The sequence below is a fragment of the Saccopteryx leptura genome, chromosome 1 (genome assembly GCF_036850995.1).
Source record: "Saccopteryx leptura isolate mSacLep1 chromosome 1, mSacLep1_pri_phased_curated, whole genome shotgun sequence".
Lineage (NCBI taxonomy): Eukaryota > Metazoa > Chordata > Mammalia > Chiroptera > Emballonuridae > Saccopteryx > Saccopteryx leptura.
The window spans coordinates 181313900-181338715 of record NC_089503.1 but is presented as its reverse complement, the minus strand read 5'-3'; the positions used below and the strand labels follow the sequence as shown (position 1 = coordinate 181338715).

At 45.6% G+C, this 24816-nt stretch overlaps 1 protein-coding gene and 2 pseudogenes across 1 annotated transcript; 2 read left to right on the top strand and 1 right to left on the bottom strand.

Annotated features, from left to right (window-relative positions):
• The first annotated feature begins 7956 nt into the window (after positions 1-7956).
• LOC136403427 (mitogen-activated protein kinase kinase kinase 3 pseudogene) lies at positions 7957-9752 on the top strand (annotated as a pseudogene).
• Positions 9379-9831, top strand: LOC136403435 (mitogen-activated protein kinase kinase kinase 3 pseudogene; annotated as a pseudogene).
• A 10840-nt stretch (positions 9832-20671) lies between these two features.
• On the bottom strand, positions 20672-24345 carry MAP1LC3C (microtubule associated protein 1 light chain 3 gamma). The gene is made up of 4 exons (XM_066360147.1): positions 24221-24345; positions 24065-24120; positions 23560-23666; positions 20672-21020 (listed from the first exon to the last, which is right to left on the bottom strand). The coding sequence occupies exons 1-4, from the start codon at positions 24276-24278 to the stop codon at positions 20672-20674; spliced, it is 570 nt and encodes a 189-aa protein (XP_066216244.1). The 5' UTR covers positions 24279-24345.
• Positions 24346-24816: the final 471 nt, after the last annotated feature.

Below are 24816 nucleotides of genomic sequence, written 5' to 3'. Positions count from 1 at the left end.
AGAATTTTGCTTTCCCATATTGGTGGGTCAAAAGAGGTTATATCTCTCATAATCTCTGATTATGGGTAAGGCTTGTAATTCAAATTCTTATAGGTAGTCAAGGGAGGAGGGGCGTTTCTCCTGAGCCTTAGGCTAAAGTTGCTTTCAGTTCTTTATAACACAAAGAGGCATGTCTGGGGGGTTTTCAAATCTATTCAGAAACCCAATTTTATTGTAATTAGTCCTGAAGCATAAAGGGAGGTATAACACTATTGCCTTCTCTGTACACACCCACATTCCTAGACACCCACTCTCTCTCCCCACTCCTCACCTGGTAATTCCTTCAGGTTTCAACCATAAAATCCCTTTTTCTGAGGTCTTCAGAACTGTCTTCGAAAATCTGAGCATACCCAGTCATCAAAAACACTATAGTTATTCATTACTTCTCCGTATATTGACCTGACCTCATGATCTAAATAGCTGGGTGTTGGGCAGATAAAATATATTATGCTCACTTTGTTAAAGACGGCACTGCCCACGGGGAGGCCGTTGCCCAGGTGATATTAATGTGTGTCTCTAAAGGCAGGCAGAATCCTTGTAGCCTGGGGCTTGGTTTTGGGATTAAGCCTTTCCTACCCTTTTTGATGTGGGGTGGTACAATCCAATCATGCCTCAGAGAAGTGACTTTGTAGTAGAGACTTCCCTATTTTGTATATTGGATTAAAGGTTATGAATCTACACTATAAAATGGGGGCAGGACAGGAGTTTACTCTCTTGGTTCCTGGGATGATTAGCATGAGAGAGCAGAGGGAGCAGAGCAGAGAGCAGAAAGAGGCCATGTGGCCAGGAGAAGCAGCCAAGATGGCGGAGTGCTGAGTGAGATGCCAGTTTGTGTAGTGTTTGTATCTGGGATAAGGAAGGAGATGGGGAACTGAGGAGAATAAGGCTGGTGAGCTAGAAACCTTTGATTCTAGGAAACTCGGATAAGTCAGTGGCTTTGTGAGCACTGAATGTGAGTGGGTTTTGGAGCCCAGTGTGTATTTTTACTTGCCCGCCGGATGCAAGCTAGAATTAAAGACTATGGCCCACCAGTTTGTGGCTCCGTTGTTTCTTTACCGACTGTCCGAATCCAATGCGAACCTGCATGGGCCAGGCTGCTGTGATGGTGGCCCTGTCCATGGCTTCTGGCTTTACACTGGGTTTTCCAGTATTTGTCTGAAGGTGTTTTGGACACCAAAGTTCTGGTCTATTAATTATGACATCATCACTGATTTCCAGTGTCTTCACTTATGTTTTTGTAGTCCAGCAACCTCCCTGTCATCCCTAAGCAATCAGGAATCTATTTGAAAAAGTAAATACAAAAAAGATGTTCACTTTCTTGTTAAAGGTAAACTAGACATATGTAAAGCCAGTAGGCAGGGCCAGGGCCACTACTATCAAAGCAGCCGCCTGGCCCATGCAGGTTCGCATTGGATTCGGACAGTCGGTAAAGAAACAACGGAGCCAAAAACTGGTGGACCATAGTCTTTCATTCTAGCTTGCACCGGCGGGCAAGTAAAAACACACACTGGGCTCCAAAACCCAATCACATTCAGTGCTCACAAAGCCACTGACTTATCCGAGTTTCCTAGAATCAAAGGTTTCTAGCTCACCAGCCTTATTCTCCTCAGTTCCCCATCTCCTTCCTTATCCCAGATACAAACTCTACACAAACTGGCATCTCACTCAGCACTCCGCCATCTTGGCTGCTTCTCCTGACCTACTCCACGTGGCCTCCTTCCGCTGCTGGCTCTACTCTCTCTTCTGAAGATAATCTCAGGAACCAAGAGCGCAAGTTCCCGCTTCGTCCCCATTTTATAGTGTAGAAATCCAAACTCTTAATCCAATATACAAAATAGGGAAGTCTCTAATACAAAGTCACTTTCTCTGAGGCATGATTGGATTGTACCACCCCACATCAAAAAGGGTGGGAAAGGCTTAATCCCAAAACCAAGCCCCAGGCTACAAGGATTCTCAACAATAATTAATATCACCTGGGCGATGGCCTCCATCTTTAACAAAGTGAGCATAATACATTTTATCTGCCCAACAACATATTAATTTTTTTAAGAGTTTATCTGAGCAAAAATCAATTTAAATCAGGCTGTGCCAAACCAGAAGTACTTAGGAACTGACAGGAGCTCAGGAAGATACTTTTTTTTAGAGATGAATGAAAAAGAAAAAGAAATTTTATAAAAAATATTTGGGACCTGTTACATCCCAGGAGACAGACCACAGCAGACCCAAAGTAAATTTTATAAGTTTTATTGCAGACCTGCGCAGGGACTGCAGGCAACCCACACAAGGGAACACTGTAGCCCTGAGCTTCTAAAATGGCTACTTTTTATAGGGTGGCTATCTAGGCTGAGCAAGCATTTACAGAAGCAGATGTGGCAGTTAGCTATTCACTAGGGAGGTCTCGCGCAGCATAGCAACAGGGGGTGGGTATAGCTCAGTGGAGAATTTCAAACGTAAACTTCTGATAAGGGTCTCTGACTCATAGTCTCGGCCTCACAGGGACCTTGTCAGCACTTCCCTGTTCCTTTTTTTTCTAAGAGTTAGACTCTGGCAGCCACAGCACACTTCCTTGAACCTAACAGAACCCAGGATAATACAAATCTGAGACTGACATACAAGTTTATGGGCTCTGTGCCTTTAGAAACATCATTTGATTTTTATTAATCTTAGTTTCTTCATCCTTAAAATGAGAAACAAAGTAAGAAAATTATTGAGGAGCTGTAAAGCCAGTAGCCATGGCCACCATCACAGCCACCTGGCCTATGCAGGTTAGCATTTGATTCAGACAGACAGTAATGAAACAATGAAGCCAAGAATTAGTGGGCCATCATCTTTATCCTAGTTTGCACCTGGCAGGCAAGAAATACACACAGTGGAAAAACACTTCCCTTTCCATTCAGGGCTCCCAAAGCCACTGACTTATTTGAGTTTCCTAGAATCAAAGTTTTCTACCTCACCAGCCTTATTCACCTCTGTTCCCCATCTCCTTTTCTCTGCACAAACTGGCTTCTGCCTCAGCACTTTGCCATCTTGGCTGTTTCTCCTCTCCTCCACATGGCCTCTCTCTGCTCTCCTCTCTAATACTAATCTCAGGAACCGAGAGAGAGCAAGCTTCCGGTCTGCCCCATTTTATAGTGTAAAAATCAAAACCTTTAATCCAATATACAAACAAGGAATTCTCTGATACAAAGTCACTTATCTGAGGCATAATGGGATTCCTCATAAGAGTACACCACCTCCTATCAAGCAATAGTCAAGGGTGTGGGGAAAAGCTAAGTTTTAAAACTAAGCTGTCCCAGTAGAGCCCAAGCTGTATGTCGATCAGGGATCCCTGATTTGACTTCCCCGTGCAGTGGGACACTCCTGCTTATTAGCAGGGCTGGCAGCCTCTTCAAGACTACTCTTGAGGCGGCTATAAGGATGCTACTGTTAAATGCCACCGGAGGAAAGTCATGACCAACACACAAATTAGCTGCAATAATCACACAGGCAATTTACTACTCACAAACCCTTTTGGTGTGCCTGGGTACAGCTTAAGGGGGCTCCATCGGCTTGCTCCTCTCGGCTGGCTTTGGTCAGAGCTCAGAGCAGCGTGGAGACAGTCCACATTAACTTTGGAGTCTGGGTGACTACTGCAGCAGGGGGCCCCTCAGCTTTAGTACCTTTTCTGGCCAGTGCCTTCTAACAGGTGCCAATTTACAGGATTATTACCTCAAACCATCTTTTTGGGAGTTCCTCGCAGGGAATCCCCTTTATGTCAATTTATTGAAATGTTTACATTCAACCACTTTTTAAAATGTTCTTATTTTCATTAATTTACAAAGTTAATATAAATAACACCAAGCCACTTCTTATTTATGTATAATTTCATACACATACTAACTAGGCTCTGCTTGAAAGTCAGAGTCTGTTTATTACATTACAAAATTATGGCACCAGGTTACTTCTTATCTATATATAAGTTCACACATATACTAACTGGGCTCTGCTTGAAAGTCAGAATCTATTTATTACATTACAAAATTATGGCACTAAGCCACTATATTAATTCCTATTCAAACAGCATAACTTTATAATTATTTTAAATATTTTTAATTACTTTTATATAGTTTTCATATTTTATATTTCTATATATTTAATTACTATAACCTTATATTACTACAACATAAGCCTTAGGCTATAACGACCCTGCCTGCTTACAGCCTGTCTCCCACACCCAATGCAAACTATAAGTGAGCAAACATATATATCATATTTACAAGCTTATTTGACCAACAGGAGCTATGCTTAAAGCCTCAGGGTTTTGATTTTGTAACCTTAAGGCATTTACTTAAAAAAATCATTTTATTGCCCTGGCTGGTTGGCTCAGCGGTAGAGCGTCGGCCTGACGTGCGGGGGGACCCGGGTACGATTCCTGGCCAGGGCACATAGGAGAGGCGCCCATTTGCTTCTCCACCCCCACCCCACCCCTTCCTCTCTGTCTCTCTCTTCCCCTCCTGCAGCCAGGGCTCCATTGGAGCAGGGATGGCCCGGGCGCTGGGGATGGCTCCTTGGCCTCTGCCCCAGGCGCTAGAGTGGCTCTGGTTGCGGTGGAGCAATGCCCCGGAGGGGCAGAGCATTGCCCCCTGGTGGGCAGAGCGTCGCCCCTGGTGGGCGTGCCGGGTGGATCCCAGTCGGGCGCATGCGGGAGTCTGTCTGACTGTCTCTCCCTGTTTCCAGCTTCAGAAAAATGCAAAAAAAAAAAAAAAAATCATTTTATTTATTGATTTGAGAGAGAGAGGAACATAGTTTTATTGTTCCACTCATTTACGTATTCACTGGCTGATTCTTGCATGTGCCCTGACAGGGGATAGAACCTAAATCATTGGCATGTCAGGACAATGCTCTAACCAAGTGAGCCATCTGACCAGGGCGATACATGCAATTTTAATTCATACTGATTATGAATTAATTGCTAGGTACTACCCGAAGCAACTGACATTGTGGAGTATGTAATAATAAAGATATGAATAAAGTGTGCATGCAGGAAGGTTGTGGGTGACAGCATCCATGCCGGGGTGGAAGAAACCAGTTGCCTTTGGTTTTGAAGACACAGCTGATGTTTCCAAGTGAGTCAAAGTGGGGAACAGCCTATGGAAAGCTGAGGACCCAAAAGTTGGGTGTCCCTTCCATTTGTTTAAAATATACTATGCAAAGATTAGCATCTGTTGGTCAAATAAGTTTGTAAATATGATATATATGTTTGCTCGCTTATAGTTTGCATTGGGTCTGGGAGACAGGCTGTAATGATAGCCTAAAGCTTAGTTTTAAGACTAAGCCTTTCCAACCCTTTTAATACTAAGATCTTTTCAAAACTAAGCCTTTCCCCACACCCCTGACTATTGTCATGATAGGGGGTGGTGCACTCTTATGAGGAATCCCTTTTATGCCTCAGATAAGTCAGTGGTTCCCAACCCCCGGGGCCGTGGACCGGTCCCGGTCTGTAGGCCATTTGGTACCGGTCTGCAGAGAAAGAATAAATAACTTACATTATTTCCATTTCATTTATATTTAAGTCTGAACAATGTTTTATTTTTTAAAAATGACCAGATTCCCTGTTACATCTAAGACTCACTCTTGACGCTTGTCTCGGTCACATTTATCCATCTCACCCTAAAGGCCGGTACGTGAAAATATTTTCTGACGTTAAACCGGTCTGTGGCCCAAAGAAGGTTGAGGACCACTGAGATAAGTGACTTTGTATCAGAGACTTCCTTATTTGTATATTACATTAAAGGTTTTGATTTCTACACTATAAAATGGGGCAGAGGAGCCCATACTGGAGGAGAGCAGGACAGAAAAAGGCCACGTGGAGGAGAGGAGAGGCAGCCCATATGGCGAGTGCTGAGGGTGAAGCCAGTTTGTGCAGAGTTTATGCAGAGAGAAGGAGATGGGGAACAGAGGTGAATAAGGCTGGTGAGGTAGAAACCTTTGATTCTAGGGAACTCGGATGAGTCAGTGGCTTTGGGAGCTGTAAAGCCAGTATCCATGGCCACCATCACAGCCGCCTTGCCCATGCAGGTTCGCATTGGATTCGGACAGACGGTAATGAAACAACAGAGCCACAAACTGGTGGGCCACTATCTTTAATCCTAGCTTGCACCCAGCAGGCAAGTAAAAACACACTCATTCAGTGCTCACAAAGCTTACCCAAGTTTCCTAGAATCAAAGGTTTCTAGCTCACCAGCCTCATTCACCTCTGTTCCTCATCTCCTTCTCTGTACACAAACTCTGCGCTAACTGGCTTCTCTTTCAGCACTCCACCATCTTGGCTGCCTCTCCTCTCTACGTGGCCTTACTGTGCTCTCCAACCTGCTCTCTGCTCTAATGCTAATCTCAGGAACCAAGAGAGAGCAAGTTCCTGGTCTGCCCCACTTTATAGTGCAGAAATCAAAACCTTTAATCCACTATACAAAATAGGGAAGTCTCTAATACAAAGTCACTTATCTGAGGCATGATGGGATTGCACCACCCCACATCAAAAGGGGTAGGAAAGGCTTAGTCCTAAAACCAAGCCCCAGGTTACAAGGATCCTGCCTGCCCACAGCCTGTCCCCCATACCTAATGCTAACTATAAGCAAGCAAATATATATCATATTTACAAACTTATTTGACCAACAGGAGCCCTGAATGGAAAGGGAAGTGTTTTCCCACTTTGTGGATTTTTCGCCTGCTGGGTATGAGCTAGGATTAAAGGTAATGGCCCACCAGTTCTTGGCTTTGTTGTTTCATTACTGTCTGTAATGCGAACCTGCATAGGCAAGGCTGCTGTGATGGTGGCTGCAGCTACTGGCTTTACAGCATCCTAATGAATAAGACCATCTGCAGCCCACGTTTGGGCCACACATGAGGTTAGCAGATATAGAAAATAAAAATAAATGACACACAGTTAAATTAAATTTCAGATAAATTATTTTATTTTATTTTATTTACTCTAAGCAAAAAATATTTGGGACCCAGGATAATACAAATCTGAGACTGACATGAAGGTTTATGGGCTCTGTGCCTTTAGAAACATTATTTGATTTTTATTAATCTTAATTTCTTCATCCTTAAAATGGGAAGAATAATTTTATTTATTTATTTATTTATTTATTTATTTATTTATTTGTTCTACAGGGACAGAGAGAGAGTCAGAGAGAGGGATAGACAGGGACAGACAGACAGGAACAGAGAGATGAGAAGCATCAATCATCAGTTTTTTTTGTTGCGAGACCTTAGTTGTTTATTGATTGCTTTCTCATATGTGCTTTGACCATGGGCCTTCAGCAGATTGAGTAACCCCTTGCTCGAGCCAGCGACCTTGGGTCCAAGCTGGTGAGCTTTTGCTCCAACCAGATGAGCCCGCGCTCAAGCTGGTGACCTCAAGGTCTTGAATCTGGGTCCTCGGCATTCCAGTCCGACGCTCTATCCACTGCCTACCCGCCTGGTCAGATGGGAAGAATAATTTTAAAAATGATAAATCTTTCAAGGTCTTAGTGTAGTGGTTCTCAAACTTTTTGAAGTTGGGGTGAATTTAAAATCCTACAAGTAAATTGTAGGCGCATTATATACAAATTTCTGAGAAATATGTTATAATAATTAAGTCAAATATTAAAGAAAAAAGCATAAAGTCTAGGCAGCGACTGCGGGACTGAGGGACTGACAGGAGGCTGGGCAGGGCTAAGCCGAGGAGCGCTGGGGATGTAGTGGGCCACGCTGCTCATGCCACAGTGCCCGGCTGTGGGCGGAGCCAGAGCCGGAGCCTGGGGAGGCGGCGGGGCTGAGCACAGCCCGCGCCCACCGTGTGGAGCCAGGCCTGCTGCCGTCCCTGCCTCCTGGGCCCCCCGGCATGCAGCCTGGGCTGCGGAGGTGACACTCGAGCGGAGCAGCCGCCGCCATCTCACCATGGACGAACAGGAGGCATTGAACTCAATCATGAAGGATCTGGTGGCCCTCCACATGAACCGACGTCCTCGGGTATCTGGATATGAGACCATGAAGAGCAAAGATACGGGTCACCCAAATAGGCAGAGCGACATCAGGATCAAGTTTGAGCACAATGGGGAGAGGCGAATTATAGCATTCAGCCAGCCTGTAAGATATGAAGATGTGGAGCACAAGGTGACAACAGTGTTTGGGCAGCCTCTTGATCTACATTACATGAACAATGAGCTCTCCATCCTGCTGAAGAACCAAGATGATCTTGACAAAGCAATTGACATTTTGGATAGAAGCTCAAGCATGAAAAGTCTTAGGATATTGCTGCTGTCCCAGGACAGAAACCATACCAGTTCCTCTCCCCACTCCGGGGTGTCCAGGCAGGTGCGGATCAAAGCTTCCCAGTCTGCAGGAGATATAAATACCATCTACCAGACCCCTGAGCCCAGAAGCAGGCACCTCTCTGTCAGCTCCCAGAACCCTGGCCGAAGCTCACCTCCCCCTGGCTATGTGCCTGAACGACAGCAGCGCATTGCCCGGCAAGGGTCCTACACCAGCATCAACAGTGAGGAGGAGTCCATTACAGAGACCAGTGAGCAATGCATGCTGGATCCCCTGGACAGTGCTGAAAATTCCTTGTCAGGAAGCTGCCAATCCTTGGACAGTCCGTCCTTCCGGAAATTACGAATGTCCCGAGCCCAGAGCTTCCCAGACAACAGACAAGAGTTCTCAGATGGGGAAACTCAGCTCTATGACAAAGGGGTCAAAGGTAGAACCTACCCCCGGTGCTACCATGTTTCTATGCACCATAAAGACTACAACGATGGCAGAAGAACATTTCCCCAAATACGACGTCATCAAGGTAACCTGTTCACCCTGGTGCCCTCCAGCCGCTCCCTGAGCACAAATGGCGAGAACATGGGTCTGGCAGTACAATATCTGGACCCCCGAGGGCACCTACAGAATGTGAACAGCGAGAACACCCTATCTGTGTAGGAGAGGAATGTGCCAACCAAGTCTCCTAGTGCCCCTATCAACTGGCGCTGGGGGAAGCTCCTGGGCCAGGGTGCCTTCGGCAGGGTTTATTTGTGTTGTGACATGGACACAGGACTTGAACTTGCTTCCAAGCTGGTCCAGTTTGAACCAGACAGTCCTGAGACAAGCAAGGAGGTGAGTGCTCTGGAGTGTGAGATCCAGTTGCTGAGGAACTTGCAGCACGAGTGCATTGTGCAGTACTATGGCTGTCTGCGGGACCGCGCTGACAAGACTCTGACCATCTTCATGGAGTACATGCCAGGGGGCTCAGTGAAAGACCAGTTGAAGGCCTATGGAGCTCTGACAGAGAATGTGACCTGAAAATACACCCGGCAGATCCTGGAGGGCATGTCTTACCTGCACAGCAACATGATCATTCACAGGGACATCAAGGGAGCCAACGTCCTTCGAGACTCTGCTGGGAATGTGAAGCTGGGGGACTTTGGGGCCAACAAGCGCCTACAGACCATTTGCATGTTGGGCCCAGGCATGCACTCAGTCACTGGCACACCCTACTGGATGAGCCCTGAGGTGATCAGCTGCGAGGGCTATGGAAGGAAGGCAGACGTATGGAGCCTGGGCTGCACTGTGGTAGAGATGCTGACAGAGAAACCACTGTGGGCAGAGTATGAAGCCATGGCTGCCATTTTCAAGATTGCCACGCAGCCCACTAATCCTCAGCTGCCCTCCCACATCTCCAAGCACAGCCGGGACTTCCTGAAGCGCGTTTTTGTGGAGGCCTGCCAGAGACCTTCGGCCGAGGAGCTGCTCACACACCACTTTGCACAGCTTGTGTACTGAGCTCTCAAAGCCACGCTGCTGCCGGCCGCCCCTGCTGTATGGGCAAGGAGCTGCTATGGGACTCAGCAAAATTGCTCCTTCTCCCAGGCAAGGTTGTGGACCATGGAGCAATAGTCCAGCCAGCATTTGTCTGTGCCCCTTCCACCACTGGGGCTCAGACCTAGTCGGATGGCTGTAGCCTCAAGGACTGTAAGCCCCAGCCTGCCAGACCTGAGAGCTCCAATCCCGAAGCTCAGTGTGGAGGGTAAGAGACTAGGAACAGTGTGCCAGGTGCCATGGGCCCCACCCTCATGGCTGTGTCCTGACACTGCAATCAGCACCAGAGCTGCCCAGAGGGTCTGGGGACACAAGATGGACAGGAGGGTCCTGATAGTGTTAACTTTCATTCAGAGTGTTACTTTGTTTCCCTTCCCCAGGTCTGGAGATCACCAGGGCATCTCTGGGCTGGATGAGCCCACCCAAGCCTGAGGTAAAGCCCAGCATCCCACAGCCAATGGAAGGCAGAGGCCTAGGCTGCACTCTCCCTGGAACCCCCAGGTCAGCTTTGCCAGTCCCTGTCATTACCAAAGATGAAGCAAATGTTATGCTGCCTTATTCAGGAAAGGAGGAGTCAGTTCTGCCTGCCCCTGTGACCCTGCCTTCCCAAGCAGGGGCCTGAGATGTGGAACTGCCCATCGAGGGGGTAGTTTTATCAATGCAATTGTCTCTGTTTTACAAGTTGGAGTCACTCTAATGCTGTACCCAGTTTCTTAAGTGGAGACTATGTGCCCTCTGGGCTCTGAGTACTCCTGCTATGGGCTTGGGCCTTGGGCTGGATTGGAAAGAGCTGAAGGTAATGGCCTTTGTGCACCTGGCCTGGCATCTGTTCCACCACTGCAGCAGACAGGAAAATGGACAGCACACTGAGCCTCTGATCCAGTGGGTCACTCTGACCTAAGCAGGCCACTCAGGCTAGCCAGGAGAGTTATATCAGGCTGTCTGTAAGTATGACCCTGCTAGGCCAGAGCCCTCTCCAACCCCTGTGCTGCCACCATGTCCAAAACCACCAGCTCTGTTCCTCCTTGGCCAGCCTTGCCCATCCCCATGAGGTCTCAGCCTTTCCCCTCTTGCTCCTCCCTCAGGGGAGGAGTGGCAGCAGGGGTCTGGGAGCCAGTATCTCCAAGCAGCTTAGAGTTGGCCTATTTACCTCAGCCTGGGCTCTGGTCCTTTCTTCCGGCCCCTCCCCTCCAATGTGCCTATTGCTAGAGCTCCTCCCTCTCAACACCCAGTTTCCTTAGGAGTTGTCATTAAAGGAAAAAAACAAAAAACCAGTGCCCAGGAATGGGTGTCTCCAGGGAGCTGGGTATTAGCTCCAGGCAGCTCATTGCCAGCCATGCCCACTTCCCTGTGGGCACCAGAACAAGCCAAAGCCTTCATTGTATGTTGACGATGCACTTTTATGAATGTAGTTTCTATCGCTGTTTTTAGCCTTTTCACATCATGTAATGTGAGGCCTTGTACTTGTTAATTTATATCTCAGATCATATTTGATGGTTTCTATATATATCACTTCTAGACTGTTACAGGTGATGGACACCTCAAGATAAAATGAAAGCAGATTTTGCAGGAATGTGCTGCGCGGTGCCAGTTGGGCCTGGGCTTATCTTCATCCTTTTCCCCCAGGGGTCTGTCAGGCATCCCCAGCCGGGCCCTAAGACAGTGAGCATATGCTCCTGCTTCCACCTCTGCTCTCACTCAGGGTGGGACTGGCCCTTCATCTCGACCAAAGCTGCCTAGTGGCAGCTCGGCCTCTCCATGACCCTGTCCTGATGGCTCCACTACTATTCTTGGGCTCACACCCTTGACCTGTCCCCACTTCTCAAGGGAAACAGCATGTGTGGTGCCAGAGCTGACAAGATGAGATGACTCTGTGTCCCAGGTTCAGGCTCTCACAGAGTCCCTGCCCACCCCACGCCCCAGGGTCTTAGCTCATAGGGAATGTGATTTTTTTAAAAATGAATTTACAAGCAAGCCAACAAATCCTGCACTCCAAAAATAAAGACCCTGATTTTTTTGTGCCAAAAACTGTGGACATGCTGGCTCAGCATCCTCAGGACCAAGCTGTTACTTTATTTTAATTTATTATTAAATAACCCAGATAAAAAGGCTTAGAACGGTCTGAGCTCAAAGCTTCTGAAGGGCAGTCTCCTAACAGCCCCAGGGTTGTTGTGGGAGGGCCATGTGCCATTTGGTCACCATTCCATGGGGTATGTCAGCTTTGGCTAGCCCAACAGAGGCAAGGGCTGGAGACAGTCTGCCCTCTGACACCCTCCTGCCCCTCCCACCCACCTCAGCTCTGTGTCTGAATTGTGGATCGTGCAGAAGAACCTGCAGCCATAGTTATTTGACTGTATCTTGACTGAGGGCTTGCAGAGCAAAGCCAGGCCAGTGTCATGCATTACTTAAAATAAAAGGGATCATTTATTAAAAAAAAAAAAAAGCATGAAGTCCAAGTGTGCTTTATGGTAATTAAATAAAATAAATGTGACAAAATTAAATTTATTTTGACATTAAAAACATTTTTATGTTATTTTTGAGTTATGCTTTTTAAAATTTGTAAAAAAGGGGGGTTAAGAAATTAAAAAAAGACAAAAAGTTATCTTTAAAAATTTTTTTTATTATTAATTTTAATGCAATGACATTGATAAATCAGGGCACATATGTTCAGAGAAAACATCTCCAGATTATTTTGACATTTGATTATGTTGCATACTCCTCACCCAAAGTCAAATTGTCTTCTGTCACCTTCTATCTGGTTTTCTTTGTGCCCCTCCCCTTCCCCCACCCCCTCTCTCTCCCTCCTTGCCCCCTCCCCACCCCCCCTTACCATCACATTCTTGTCCATGTATCTATATATAAAAAGATAACTTTTTATATATAGATACATTCTTAGTAAGATTTAGTAAATTCAGCAGGTCCTGGCGTGAATGTGTTTTTTCATTCTTGTGTTTATGAGAAACGTATGGCTGATGTGTCCTAGTGATTTCTTCAATGTTTGGGTATATATTTGAAAGGCAAACTCTTATTTCCTTATCAATTCATTAAAGAATTCCTCTCTTTTTACTCTTAATTGTGTTGAGTGAAGAAAACCCCCATCATACATATCATCTTAACTTTACACCAAACAGGATAGAAGAAACTTGCCTCCAGTCTTTCTGGGGAACATGGAGGGCAGTGTAAACAATCCATCACCACAGCTTAACAGCCTTTTGCAACCTAATCAGGCAAGTGGGGTGGGTGGTTGGGCAAACTGTCAGCTTACAGCCAATTCCCCACACCTCTGTACCCCAAAAATCTAAACTCCAAAAACCCTGTTGGTTTTTTGGTTCCCAACAGGCACATGTTTCTCTGGAATACCATAGGGTGCACCTGGAAATCTTCTAGGGTGCATCAGTGTGTCCTGGTACACACTTTGAAAACCACTGTCTTAGTGAATAGTGATTAAATATTCTGAAATCATTGTAGATTCCAAATAAATGAGTGGCACTGATTTAAGATGGTAAGGACTCAGAACTAAATCAAGGAGTTGCTGTGAATCTTGAAGGATGAGGAGGAGTTCATCCTTAGAGAGAGGGACACTCCAGGCATGACAAATACACAGGATGGTTAAAATAAATAAATAAATAAATAAATAAATAATAGAGCACCAGCAGGAAAGGATGGGCCAGTGCATGAAATGTCTGGCAGGAAGGAAGTGACAAAGACATAGAACAAAGAGAATAGGTGACACTTTTAGGGCCAAAAGAAGGGCTTGCTCCCAGAAAAGATATAGCACTTAGAGGAAACCAGGATATTTAAATTCATGAAATATTGTTCATATTGTGTTGTGATTGGGGCTGGTCATTTTCGGTAATTGAAAAATCTGTCCCCCATCCAGGGTACCCTTTCCTTTCCTTTTTAAACCATTTTATTGATATTTTTAGATTGAGAGAGGAAGGAAGAGAGACAGAAAAATCGATTTGTTGTTTCACTTATTTATGCATTCATTTGTTGACTCATATATGTGCCCGGACAGGGATTGAACCTGCAACTTTGGCATAGCAGCTGGGCACTCTAACCAAAGGAGCTACTCAGCCAGGACAGGGCAACCTTTTCTTGGTATCCAGTTATTTTGGAAGCTGAATCAAGTCAGGAAATGTTCTTACCCACTGACCCCCACCCTCATTCAGATTCTTGTTTTCTCATTTACCCAGGAGTCTACACTGTTGATATTCAAATGTTAATTCCATTTTGGTAACTGAAAAGTCCCTTTTTTTTTCTTTTTATTGAGTTTATGAGAGAGAGACATCAGTTTGTTGTTCTACTTATTATGCATTCGTTGTTTGACTCTTGTATGTGCCCTGACCTGGGATCAAACCTGCAACTTTGGTGTATCCAGTCAATGCTCTAACCAGCTGAGCTACCTGGCCAGAGAGAAAAGCAATTCTAATAACATAGCTTAGTGTAGTGAGAGGCATAGCGTTAGCGATGAGTAAGCTTTCTAAATTAGGTGTGCTAGAGCAGTGGTCCCCAACCCCCGGGCCGCGGACCGGTATGGGTCCATGGGCCATTTGGTACCAGTCCATAGAGAAAGAATAAATAACATGAAACGTTGTCAGAATAACAAATTTAAATACAGCCTGAATAATGAGGACATGCTTGTTCCTCCTTTAATTTAGCCCAATAAATATTGTAAGTTCAACAATTATATTTAAAAATACCACAGTTTTTACACTGGTCACATAATTTTATTTTGTGCATTTATTTGTCCCACCCTAAAGGCCGGTCCGTGAAAATATTTTTTGACATTAAACCAGTCCGTGGCCCAAAAAAGGTTGGGGACCACTGTGCTAGAGGGTGAATAATAGTCACACAGATTTATCCTGTTAAAGGACATCAAATAAAGATAGAATAACATTAATGTTTGGGACTTGTTATTAGAAATTCTCTGCTTGTATCCCTTTCCTGACTTCTTGTCCTACATGGTGGTCTGTTGCCCTCACTTCTCAACCCTGCTCCCAGAATCCACCTGGGCCACTTGTGCCTTTTTGAGGTGTTGGTCAAATAAGTTTTTAAATATGATATATATGTTTGCTCGCTTATAGTTTGCATTGGGTGTGGGGGACAGGCTGTAAGCAGGCAGGTGGTTATAGCCTAAGGCTTAGTTTTAAGACTAAGCTTTTCCCCCCACACTTGACTGAATGCATGATGTTGGGTGGTGCACTCTCATGAGGAATCCCATTATGCCTCAGTAAGTGACTTTGTATCAGAGACTTCCTTATTTGTATATTAGATTAAAGATTTTGATTTCTACACTATAAAATGGGGGCAGACCGGGAGCTTGCACTCTCGGTTCCTGAGATTAGCATTAGAGAGGAGAGCAGAGAAAGGCCATGTGGAGGAGGCCAGGAGAGGCAGCCAAGATGGTGGAGTGTTGAGGGAGAAGCCAGTTTGTGCAGAGTTTGTGCAGGGAGAAGAAAGGAGATGGGGAACACAGGTGAATAAGTCTGGTGAGCTAGAAACCTTTGATTCTAGGAAACTCGGATAAGTCAGTAGCTTTGTGAGCACTGAATGAGTGGGTTTTGGAGCCCAGTGTGTGTTTTTACTTGCCCGCCGGGTGCAAGCTAGGATTAAAGATGATGGTCCACCAGTTTTTGGCTCCATTGTTTCTTTACCCACTGTCCGAATCCAGTGCGAACCTGCATGGGTCAGGCTGCTGTGATGGTAGCACTGGCTACTGGCTTTACATGAGGGCTCCAGTTGCCATAGCAGTACCAGACGTTGGGAGGACTGTGGTTTATTTCCTTTGTGAGGTTTTGTTGTGCTCAAGGTCTCTTCTTTTCTTTGGAGTGTGAGAATTCATGTCAAGGGGACACATTTAATGTTTATCCACTGTTTCCCCAACATTTTTTCTTTTTTTTTTTACAGAGACAGAGAGCCAGAGAGAGAGATAAACAGGGACAGACAGACAGAAACGGAGAGATAGGAAGCATCAATCATTGGTTTTTCGTTGCAACACCTTAGTTGTTCATTGATTGCTTTCTCATATGTGCCTTGACCGCAGGCCTTCAGCAGACCGAGTAACCCATTGCTCGAGCCAGCGACCTTGGGTCCAAGCTGGTGAGCTTTCGCTCAAACCAAATGAGCCCACACTCAAGCTGGCGACCTCGGGGTCTCAAACCTGGGTCCTCTGCATCCCAGTCTGATGCTCTATCCACTGCGCCACTGCCTGGTCAGGCTCCCCGACATTTATATTTGATCTCCCCTATGGCTAGAGCTAGTTTTTCAGAAGTTTAAGATACACCCATTAGGAACTTTCAATTGGGGGTACAGTATTTCTGTTTATGGGTAACAAACAGGACATTTCAAGCTAGCGAAGCAGTGTTGGCACCCTGGTGCTCTTTGTCAGGTCTGCCTTCAATGTCAACGGAGACAGGTTATTGAATTATCAATATACAGTATAGTTGGAGGTTCTTGGATGGAGGAAGCAACACCACTGTGTAGCAATGTATAGAATAAATGATTTGAAAACTTTGAAACTAAAATTGTGCTGATCTTTCAACAACAACCTGCTCAGAAGTTCTTCTTGTTTTGAAACACGAACCAGTAACTTTTCAGCTGAGGACACTGACCAGATAAAATAATTCCCCAGGCCACAGTGGAAGACCCTACTTCTGAGCACAGGTCTGTCGGATGACAAAGCCTCGGCTGTCCCCAGGGGCCTACACTGTCCTGTAACACAGGTATGTATGTGCTCAAAAAGCACAATGAAGAACGCTGATGGCTCTTTTCCAGGGAGTGCAAGGAAAAAGCAGCCATTGCTTCTCAAACTCTCATGTGCTCAGGAGTCAGCTGGGGCAGCTTGATATAGTTGAGGTTCCCATTCAGTATTCAGGGGAGGGACCTGATATTCAGCTTTGGTTTTTTTCTTTTTCATTTTGAGAGTCTTCATTTTTACCAGCTCCCAGATGAGGCTAGTGCTGCTGGTCTCCAGACTACACTTGGGGTTTAGAATAGATTCTAAACCTCTGAGTTCTGAGATGGAGGCAATTTCAGCCCTTGGGGGACAGTTGTTAATATCTCAAGACATTCTTGGTATCACTGTTGGGGGTGGGGGAGGCAATGCCACTAACATCTAGTGGGTAGAGGCCAGGGATGCCACTAAACATCCCACAATGCTCATGGCAGCCTTCCACAGCAAAGGATTATTTGCTCAAATGTCGATTGCATGGAAATTGGGAAACCCGCCTTAGATCTAGTCTTCTGTGACTGGGACCTATCTGCTGTGAGAAGCTCAAGTCCTCTAACTTAGAATCTGCTGGAAAACAGGGATGAACTATTTACTTTTGTTTGTTCATAAAAGAAAAACAACACACTTAGAAATCTCCCATACACATTTTATTTCTTCTTTCCTTGCCCCCCATACATATTTCCTTTACACAAAGGGTAAGAGGGCATGGAGAAGACCTGTGACAATGGAGCCAGGACCTGTGAATGCCAAGCGACCTGTGGAGAACTCTGTATGTGTCAGTAGTAAACTCCAGTCACAGACTTGGTGATACAAAGTCAGTGAGTCCAGTCAGTTTGGAAACACTTTTCTTCTTATCGGGTGTAGGACCAAAGCAAGAGCAACAAAAAGATACTTCTTTCTATTGTGATTTATCTTCCATAATACTTTTTTTTAAAGATTTTATTTATGGATTTTACAGAAAGAGGAGGTGGGTGTGTAGAGAGAACTATCAACTCATAGTTGCTTCACTTCAGTTGTTCATTGATTGCTTATCATATGTGCCTTGATCAGGCGACCTCAGCATTCCAGGTTGATTGATGCTTTATCCACATGATCTTCCATGATATCTTAATGATAAAAATCATAACTGTAAACCTAGAGTTTGGAGGTCAGCAAACTTCTCTAAAGGGTCACATAGTAAATACAGGCATTGGCAAAAGTAGGTTTGTAGTTTGTGAGTACACAAAACAATTTATTCTTGTATTATTTATTAATTATATTATTTGTGTTTAATTAATATTAATTAAATAATAATTAATTATTATTGTTTGTCTTACTTTTGTATCCTTATTTATTTGTATTATTTGTTCTCTTATTATTATTTGGCACCCTTACCTATGATTTATCTTTTAGGTAATAATGGCTGGTAATTTAATGTACTATTATCTCATCCCTGCCCCTGCCACCCCATACTGAGCCTTGCAGGTTATATCGCCTATTGTCTCAACTACTCAGCTCAGCCATTGTAGCATGAAAGCAGCCAGAGACAATAATAATAACCAATGGATGAGGATACATTCTGTCGTTACTTACAAAAATGGGCCCCAGATGGGATGGCCCCAGGCGGTAGTTTACTGATGTCTAGTCTAGGCATTCAAGTAAACCTGGGGTCAGCTGTAAATATCATGTTAGCTGTAACATAAAGAGCCACATTTTTTATCTGGTCCTCTCTGGTTTTGTGGGGGTGGAGAGGATAACTAATGCATTACAACAAGCACAGGAAAGAATGGTTTTCCTGCCTGACCCATCACTGTGCAAACAACTCGGAGAACAATCCAATCATTCTACTGTCTCCCTCTGAGATTGACACCAGAACTCTTAATTTCTCACCAAGCATTAATTAACCACCTAAGATGTGCTTGGTATTACTGAAAGCCATGGGTAATCATAAAAAAAGTCACAGTTCATGTTCTTAAGAAGTTTGGGTTCTTAAGGTATAGGACATAGTCACAGCAAATTAAATTCAATGTTCATGGATAAATTATTTTTTAAAGGCACACGTGACAATTGGTTAGACATTTGGAAAAAATGGAACCTGGGAATTTTCCTTGTTTTCAAAAGAAATTCCAGTTGGTTCAGGTACTTGAGTGTAAACAAAATGAAATCACAGAGCTAGAAGTAAACACAGGAAAGGCTTATGCTTTTTATAACTTTGAAGTTGAGAGAGTTTTTCTATTGAGACCATGAACCTCATAAACTACAAAAGAAAAGATCACACAAGAATAAAGAGCATTTAGATGAGAAAGTCTGCCAAACAAGATAAAAAAAAAGTGGATAAGGTTTTAAAAAATGTGTATTTTATTGATTTTAGAGACAGAGGAAAGGAGAGAGGAAGAGAGAGACAGGAACATCAATCTATTCCTGTATGTGCCCTGACTGGGGATCAAATCAGCAACCTCTGTGCTTTAGGATGATGCTCTAACCAACTGAGCTAGCCAGTCAAGACGAGTGTATAATTTTTAAAATAAGCATGGCATACAAAGAATTAATTATTGAATTGTATGAACTTGTAAAAATCAATAGAAAACGAGCATTAGCTTAGAAGTTGTCCTGATTTACAGAAATACATATTGCCCATTAATTATAAGGACCTGAGTAGAGGCTAAGAAAATAAAGGAAAAAAAGAAAAATCTAGACCAGAATTGATTGATATTCATCACTGTCAGACAGGTCGGCTTCAGTCTTGGCTTCTTGGCTCGCATGCTCTCCAGCTGGTCCTTCTGAGGGTGCTCCCTCCTGGAACTCGTACTTGGAGAGGCCACCCGGCACCACTCCAGGCAGCTGTGAGTCACCCCAGCTGAGGAGGCAGATGAGAGAATGAAGAAGTCTGCAGATGATTTCAGTCCCCAGCTATTCAAGTCACTCCCAGCCTTTCAGTTCTTCCAGGCTGAGTCCCCACACTGTATAGCGGAGACCAGCTGTGCACACTGTTTATCTGTGTGTGTGTGCATGGACTTGAAAATCCTGGCCCACAGGCTCCATAATGAGGTCATGAGGATTTTAGGCTGTGAATTCTGGTTGGTTATACAGAGTAGAAGAGGGAATACTGCCCATCACAACCAAGGCTGCTGGAGACAAGTGGTGACTCGCCTCCAGCCAGAGGCTGACATAGGAGGGAAGACACTATAGGGAAGATCTTGGACACTAAAGAGAACACAACAGCTCACCCTGCTACACCCCAGGGCAGGACCTCTGATCTCACAGTGTGATGACAGTCATAGATATTGGGGCTCAACAAAGACCAAGGAAACAGAGAAGGCTGAGAGGGGGACCAGCACTGGGCACAGTTAGGTGCATGTCCATTGTGCGGTGGCTACTAACCCAGACGCCCACCATGCATTCACCGAGCCCTGCTATAGTCCCAATTCCACCTGTCTCCCCTGTGGGCCACGTTGGTGCAACTGGGCTCAGCCCAAGCTAAGTCCTTACTTCTCCTGTAGACTAACTTCATCTAACTTGGGGAGGCTAACAGAGGGCAAAGGGTGTTGCCTCAGATCCCAGTAGACTATGTAGTGTGAATTGGACAAACGTTTTTGACTTTTCTAGGTCTCAGTTTCCTCATCTGGAAAAATAACAATGAACCACAGAGTGTTGTGATGGGGCATTTATGCACCTAGAGTGATCAGAATAATGCCTGGTGCACAGTATAAACACTCAAATGGGTGAGATTACTTTATATTGAAAAGTTACAACTTTGGCATCCATCTGTGTGACACAGACAAAAAATATGAGGGAAATAACCAAGATGAGCGGATGCTGTGGAACATATAATGAGTCATATCGGGACCCCCCCTCCTCCTCATTCTGCCCCCGGCTTATGCGGCTCCCCGGTTCCAGAGCTCACCCCAGGCCAGGTTCTCTATGACGCAGCACACGGGACTCTGGCCACATGGGTGACACCAAACTCCAGGGCCTGCGGCCTCCACCACAGAAGACACGACTATCGCACAGAACCCTCACACAAGCACAACCCTGCCTTTGACCCAGAAAAGACTCATTAGGGACAGAACTTCTAGGAGTCCCCATGTTTTCCTAGAGAGAATGGTGCATGCGCACCTGCGTGGCATCCTGGCTCCCTGTCTGTGCATCACGCACCAGCGGAAGCTGGCAGGTCCTGTCAGCTTCAGCACCTCGGTTAGGGGACCAGTCCTGGGTCCATGCTGCCAAGGATGGCAGGGTATGCCCCCCGGGCTGCCCCATCCCTGGGACCACCAGGTCCCCACAGCCGAACGTCTCCTGGGAAGCATAGGTCATGTACAGGAAGCCATCCTCGTCCCTGTAGTCCCTGTAGATCTCTGCCATGGTCACGCTCATGCTGACCACACTCTTGTTGTTGACCAGCAAGTATAAGGCTTCAGTGGCCCCGAGGACCATGCGGCTCCTGGCATAGGGGGAGGGGAAGAACAGGAAGGGAGAAGGTTATCCCGGGGGCGTGGGGAGGGCCCGGACCCAAAACCTTACCTCCATCGCCCAGTGTGGACAAACCCATCCAAGGCACACTGCCCACCCCCCACCCTCACCGCCTTCCTCGAGCTTGAGAATCACCCAGGAGAGGCCTGTTGACATTGCAGATTCCTGGGCCAACCCCATAGGCTTTGGTTTGGTAGATCTGGGAAGCAGCCCAGGAAGCTGCCCCATGGTGACACTCGGAAAGCCTGAATTGCTCCAGGCTCCTAACTTGGAGATTAAGATTCCAGAAGGCCTCCTAGTTTGGCCAAAAGAAGGAAGGAAACCTTCCCATCATTAACTAGGAGACATACCAACACAAAAATGCTAAGTAAGTTAAAGGCATTTCCCCAGAGGTACAAAGGGGATCCCAATCTCTTCCAGCATCCATGTTAAATAGCTGTGAAGGACCTTTGGAAGGGATGAACCACCTGCCAGTGTGCACGCTCCTTCCCTGCCTTTTCTCCTTCTACATCAGTGAGAGCGAGAAGCAGCAGAGTTCAAGTGGACATGCTTTACATGTCAAGGTCAATCTGAGCTGTGATGCATCCTGGAGCAGAGGCAGCCTGATGGCATACTACACAGGTAAAGGCTCAGTCTCACTGAAGCACATGTCCCTTTGCTCTACTTGGTGAGGTAGGCACAGCCCACCCACTCCAGCCTTAGAGCTTTGAACTTCTGGGTGAACTAGGTTCATGAGGCAGTGGGAGAAAGGGCTGGCTGGAGCCTGATTAATTCTATAACTGGATAATCACTCCCAGAATAACCCCAAAGTTTTTTTGTTTGTTTGTTTGTTTTTTGTATTTTTCTGAAGCTGGAAACAGGGAGAGACAGTCAGACAGACTCCCGCATGAGCCCGACCGGGATCCACCCAGCACGCCCACCAGGGGGCGATGCTCTGCCCCTCCGGGGCGTCGCTCTGTTGTGACCAGAGCCACTCTAGCGCCTGGGGCAGAGGCCAAGGAGCCATCTCCAGCGCCCGGGCCATCTTTGCTCCAATGGAGCTTCGCTGCAGGAGGGGAAGAGAGAGACAGAGAGGGAGAGGGGGAGGGGTGGAGAAGCAGATGGGCGCTTCTCCTGTGTGCCCTGGCCGGGAATTGAACCCGGGACTTCTGCACGCCAGGCCGACGCTCTACCACTGAGCCAACCGGCCAGGGCCACCCCAAAGTTTTTAGCACTGACAATTGCGTGGCTGTCTTTGGGCAAAAAAGAATTGCTCTGCAAAGAGAATGGGTGGAGCTGGGCATGCCTGCTGCCATTGACCTGGAGGAAACTCTGTTCTAGTGTCTGCACCTCCATGCCCTCCTGTCTTTGCTGTGCTCTCTGTTGATGAGGGTTGTGCCATCTCCCCGCTGTGGGGGGCTGGGGGAAGACTGTGGGTAGGAATTCTGTTCACTGGTCTAAACACAGAGCCCAGAGATAGGAGAGCACAATGGCTCTCAGACCTCAAAACATTTCTTTGTGGAGGGAGGAGTCACCTATTGTTACATCAACATGAGATAACTCTCATTCTCCTCAGCCACATCCATTCACACTGGACTGATGTATGCCTTTCTGAGGAAAGAAATCAGTATACTCTTAAATCATTAAAACAAATAAAACAGAAACAAATGTGTATTCATAATGAATTCTTGAAAAAACAAGTTGCAAACAAAAGAAAGGAAGGAAGGGAAAAAAAGAAGGAAAGAAAGGAAGGAAGGAAGGAAGGAAGGAAGGAAGGAAGGAAGGAAGGAAGGAAGAAAGAAAGAAAGAAAGAAAGAAAGAAAGAAAGAAAGAAAGAAAGAAAGAAAGAAAGAAAGAAAGAAAGAAAGAAAGAAAGAAAAAAGAAAGAGAAACCAAGTTGCAACAGCTACCTGGCTTCCAAGGGTCGGCTCCTCCAGACTTTAACCCAGGGAAGAATTACCACTGCTAGCTCATATTCACCTGGTCATTTGTCTTGAATGTGTGGGTATGGGGACACCACTTAACTCTCTTAAGCTTTAAAAATAGCTACGTTTCTTTGCTGTGCCCTGTCCTAAGAGAGGAGTGTGTTTTGGGGGTGCCATTCTTGTCATTCTCTGAGCAGTTGCAGAGAGCATTTACCTTTTGAAGAGGTCCCAGGTATACATGCCCTAAAAACTGTTGTTTTTCTACTGAGAAGATGTTGACTGGGTTTCCCACGAAAAGCTACTCTGGACCAGTTTCAGAGCCAAGACTGTTCTAGAAAATTTTTAGAAAGGTTGGTAGCTTTACTCTTTAGATTTGTTATCTCAGGGGTTCTCCTACTTGTTTAAAATAGATGAAATCTCAGAGCATCTTTTCTGGGCACTACAGAATCTAAAAGGTGAGTCAAAACAAAACAAAACAAACTTTTCCCTCTCTTTTCCTGGAATGCCCTCATCCTCAAAACCAACCAAAATAACAAAGCAAACAGAACCCCCTCCCCCAGGGATGTACCCCCCACCCACACCCCTCACCCACACCTGGTCATGTACCGGATGATGCTGAGGAACTGGGTCATAGTCAGCTCCTGAGGGACCAGGAACTTGGTCTTGTCCAGCAGGGGCAGGAACTTCTCCTTGGAGTAGCGCTCCACTACCACCTGTGGAGAGTATCAGCCTGAGAATGTGACTCAGAGCTCTCAGTATCTTAGAATCTTAGAACAGGGAGAGTGGGATTTTTGTTCCTCTTATCTTTGAATTTGTTTTCAAGGAACAGAGTAGTACAGTACATTCATTTTCAAAAAAAAGTACAATGGCCCTAGATAGGTAGCTCAATTGGTTAGAGCTTCGTCCCAATATGCTAAGGTTGTGGGTTCAATCCCTACTCAGGGCACATACAAGAATCAACCAATGAATGCATAAATAAGTGGAACAACAAATCAAAGTCTCTCTCTCTTCCCCTTCCTCTTTCTTTAAAATCAATCAATAAAAAGATTTTTTAAGTCTTTACACTAAAATCAATCAATCAATAATAATAAAATATACAGTGGAGTCTTACCGGGATCTTGTTTGGGAACTTTGCCCGGATTCTGGCAACTTCCTCTTGTCTGGTTGCTGTGAACATTTCAAGTACAAAAAGTAAGTAAAAAGTAAGAGAAGCCTGTATCCTCTCCCCTGTCTCTCTGGTAACCCAGACGCTACCTGAGAAATTTACCTAAGGTCTTCCTCTGCTTGAAGGGTCTGAGGCTTGGGCTGTTCTGTGGAGTTTGCATTTTTCTCAACAGCTGTGTCTGTGTCTGACTTAAAAAAAAAAAATCTCACAGCCAGGACCTAACTCATTCCTCCAGCTGCTTCCAATCTTCCAGCAGGAGCCTACAGGAGGCCCTTATGTAGGGCTGTGTGACATCAGGCCTCTCCCATCCTCCCCTCCCCCACTTTCCCTCCCTGGGCAGGAGGAGGTCAGTCCTGAGGATGGAAATGGGACAGCCACCTGTGGGTCAGGAAAAGTCACTTTGCTCATGACCTGTTTAAGATATTTTTCTGTTGGAGACATTAGGGTTCATAATAAAATCAGTGACTCTGGAACCAACCAGCATAGGTCTGGGCTTAAGGACTGTGGGGAGGGGAAACTTCAGTTTGTGAAGAACATTTTTGTACTTCGGTAATGAACCATCTTGAAAGAAAGCCAACAGTCGTTGCTGTTTTTCCCAGAGAGAAACCTATGATAAGGCATTTGCCCAAAGTCACACAGCTAGCAAGAGAGGCAATTGGGATTAAAACCCAGGTTTGATACAAGGTAGTGCTATAGTC

Bases quoted from the DNA above. Each gene is read 5' to 3' on its own strand.
- MAP1LC3C (XM_066360147.1), bottom strand. From the start codon at position 24,278: ATGCAAACTCCACAGAACAGCCCAAGCCTCAGACCCTTCAAGCAGAGG. The intron at 24,121-24,220 runs GTAAATTTCTCA...AAATGTTCACAG, and splicing joins CAAGCAGAGGAAGACCTTAG to CAACCAGACAAGAGGAAGTT. The intron at 21,021-23,559 runs GTACATGACCAG...CCCCTATGCCAG, and splicing joins CAGTTCCTCAGCATCATCCG to GAGCCGCATGGTCCTCGGGG.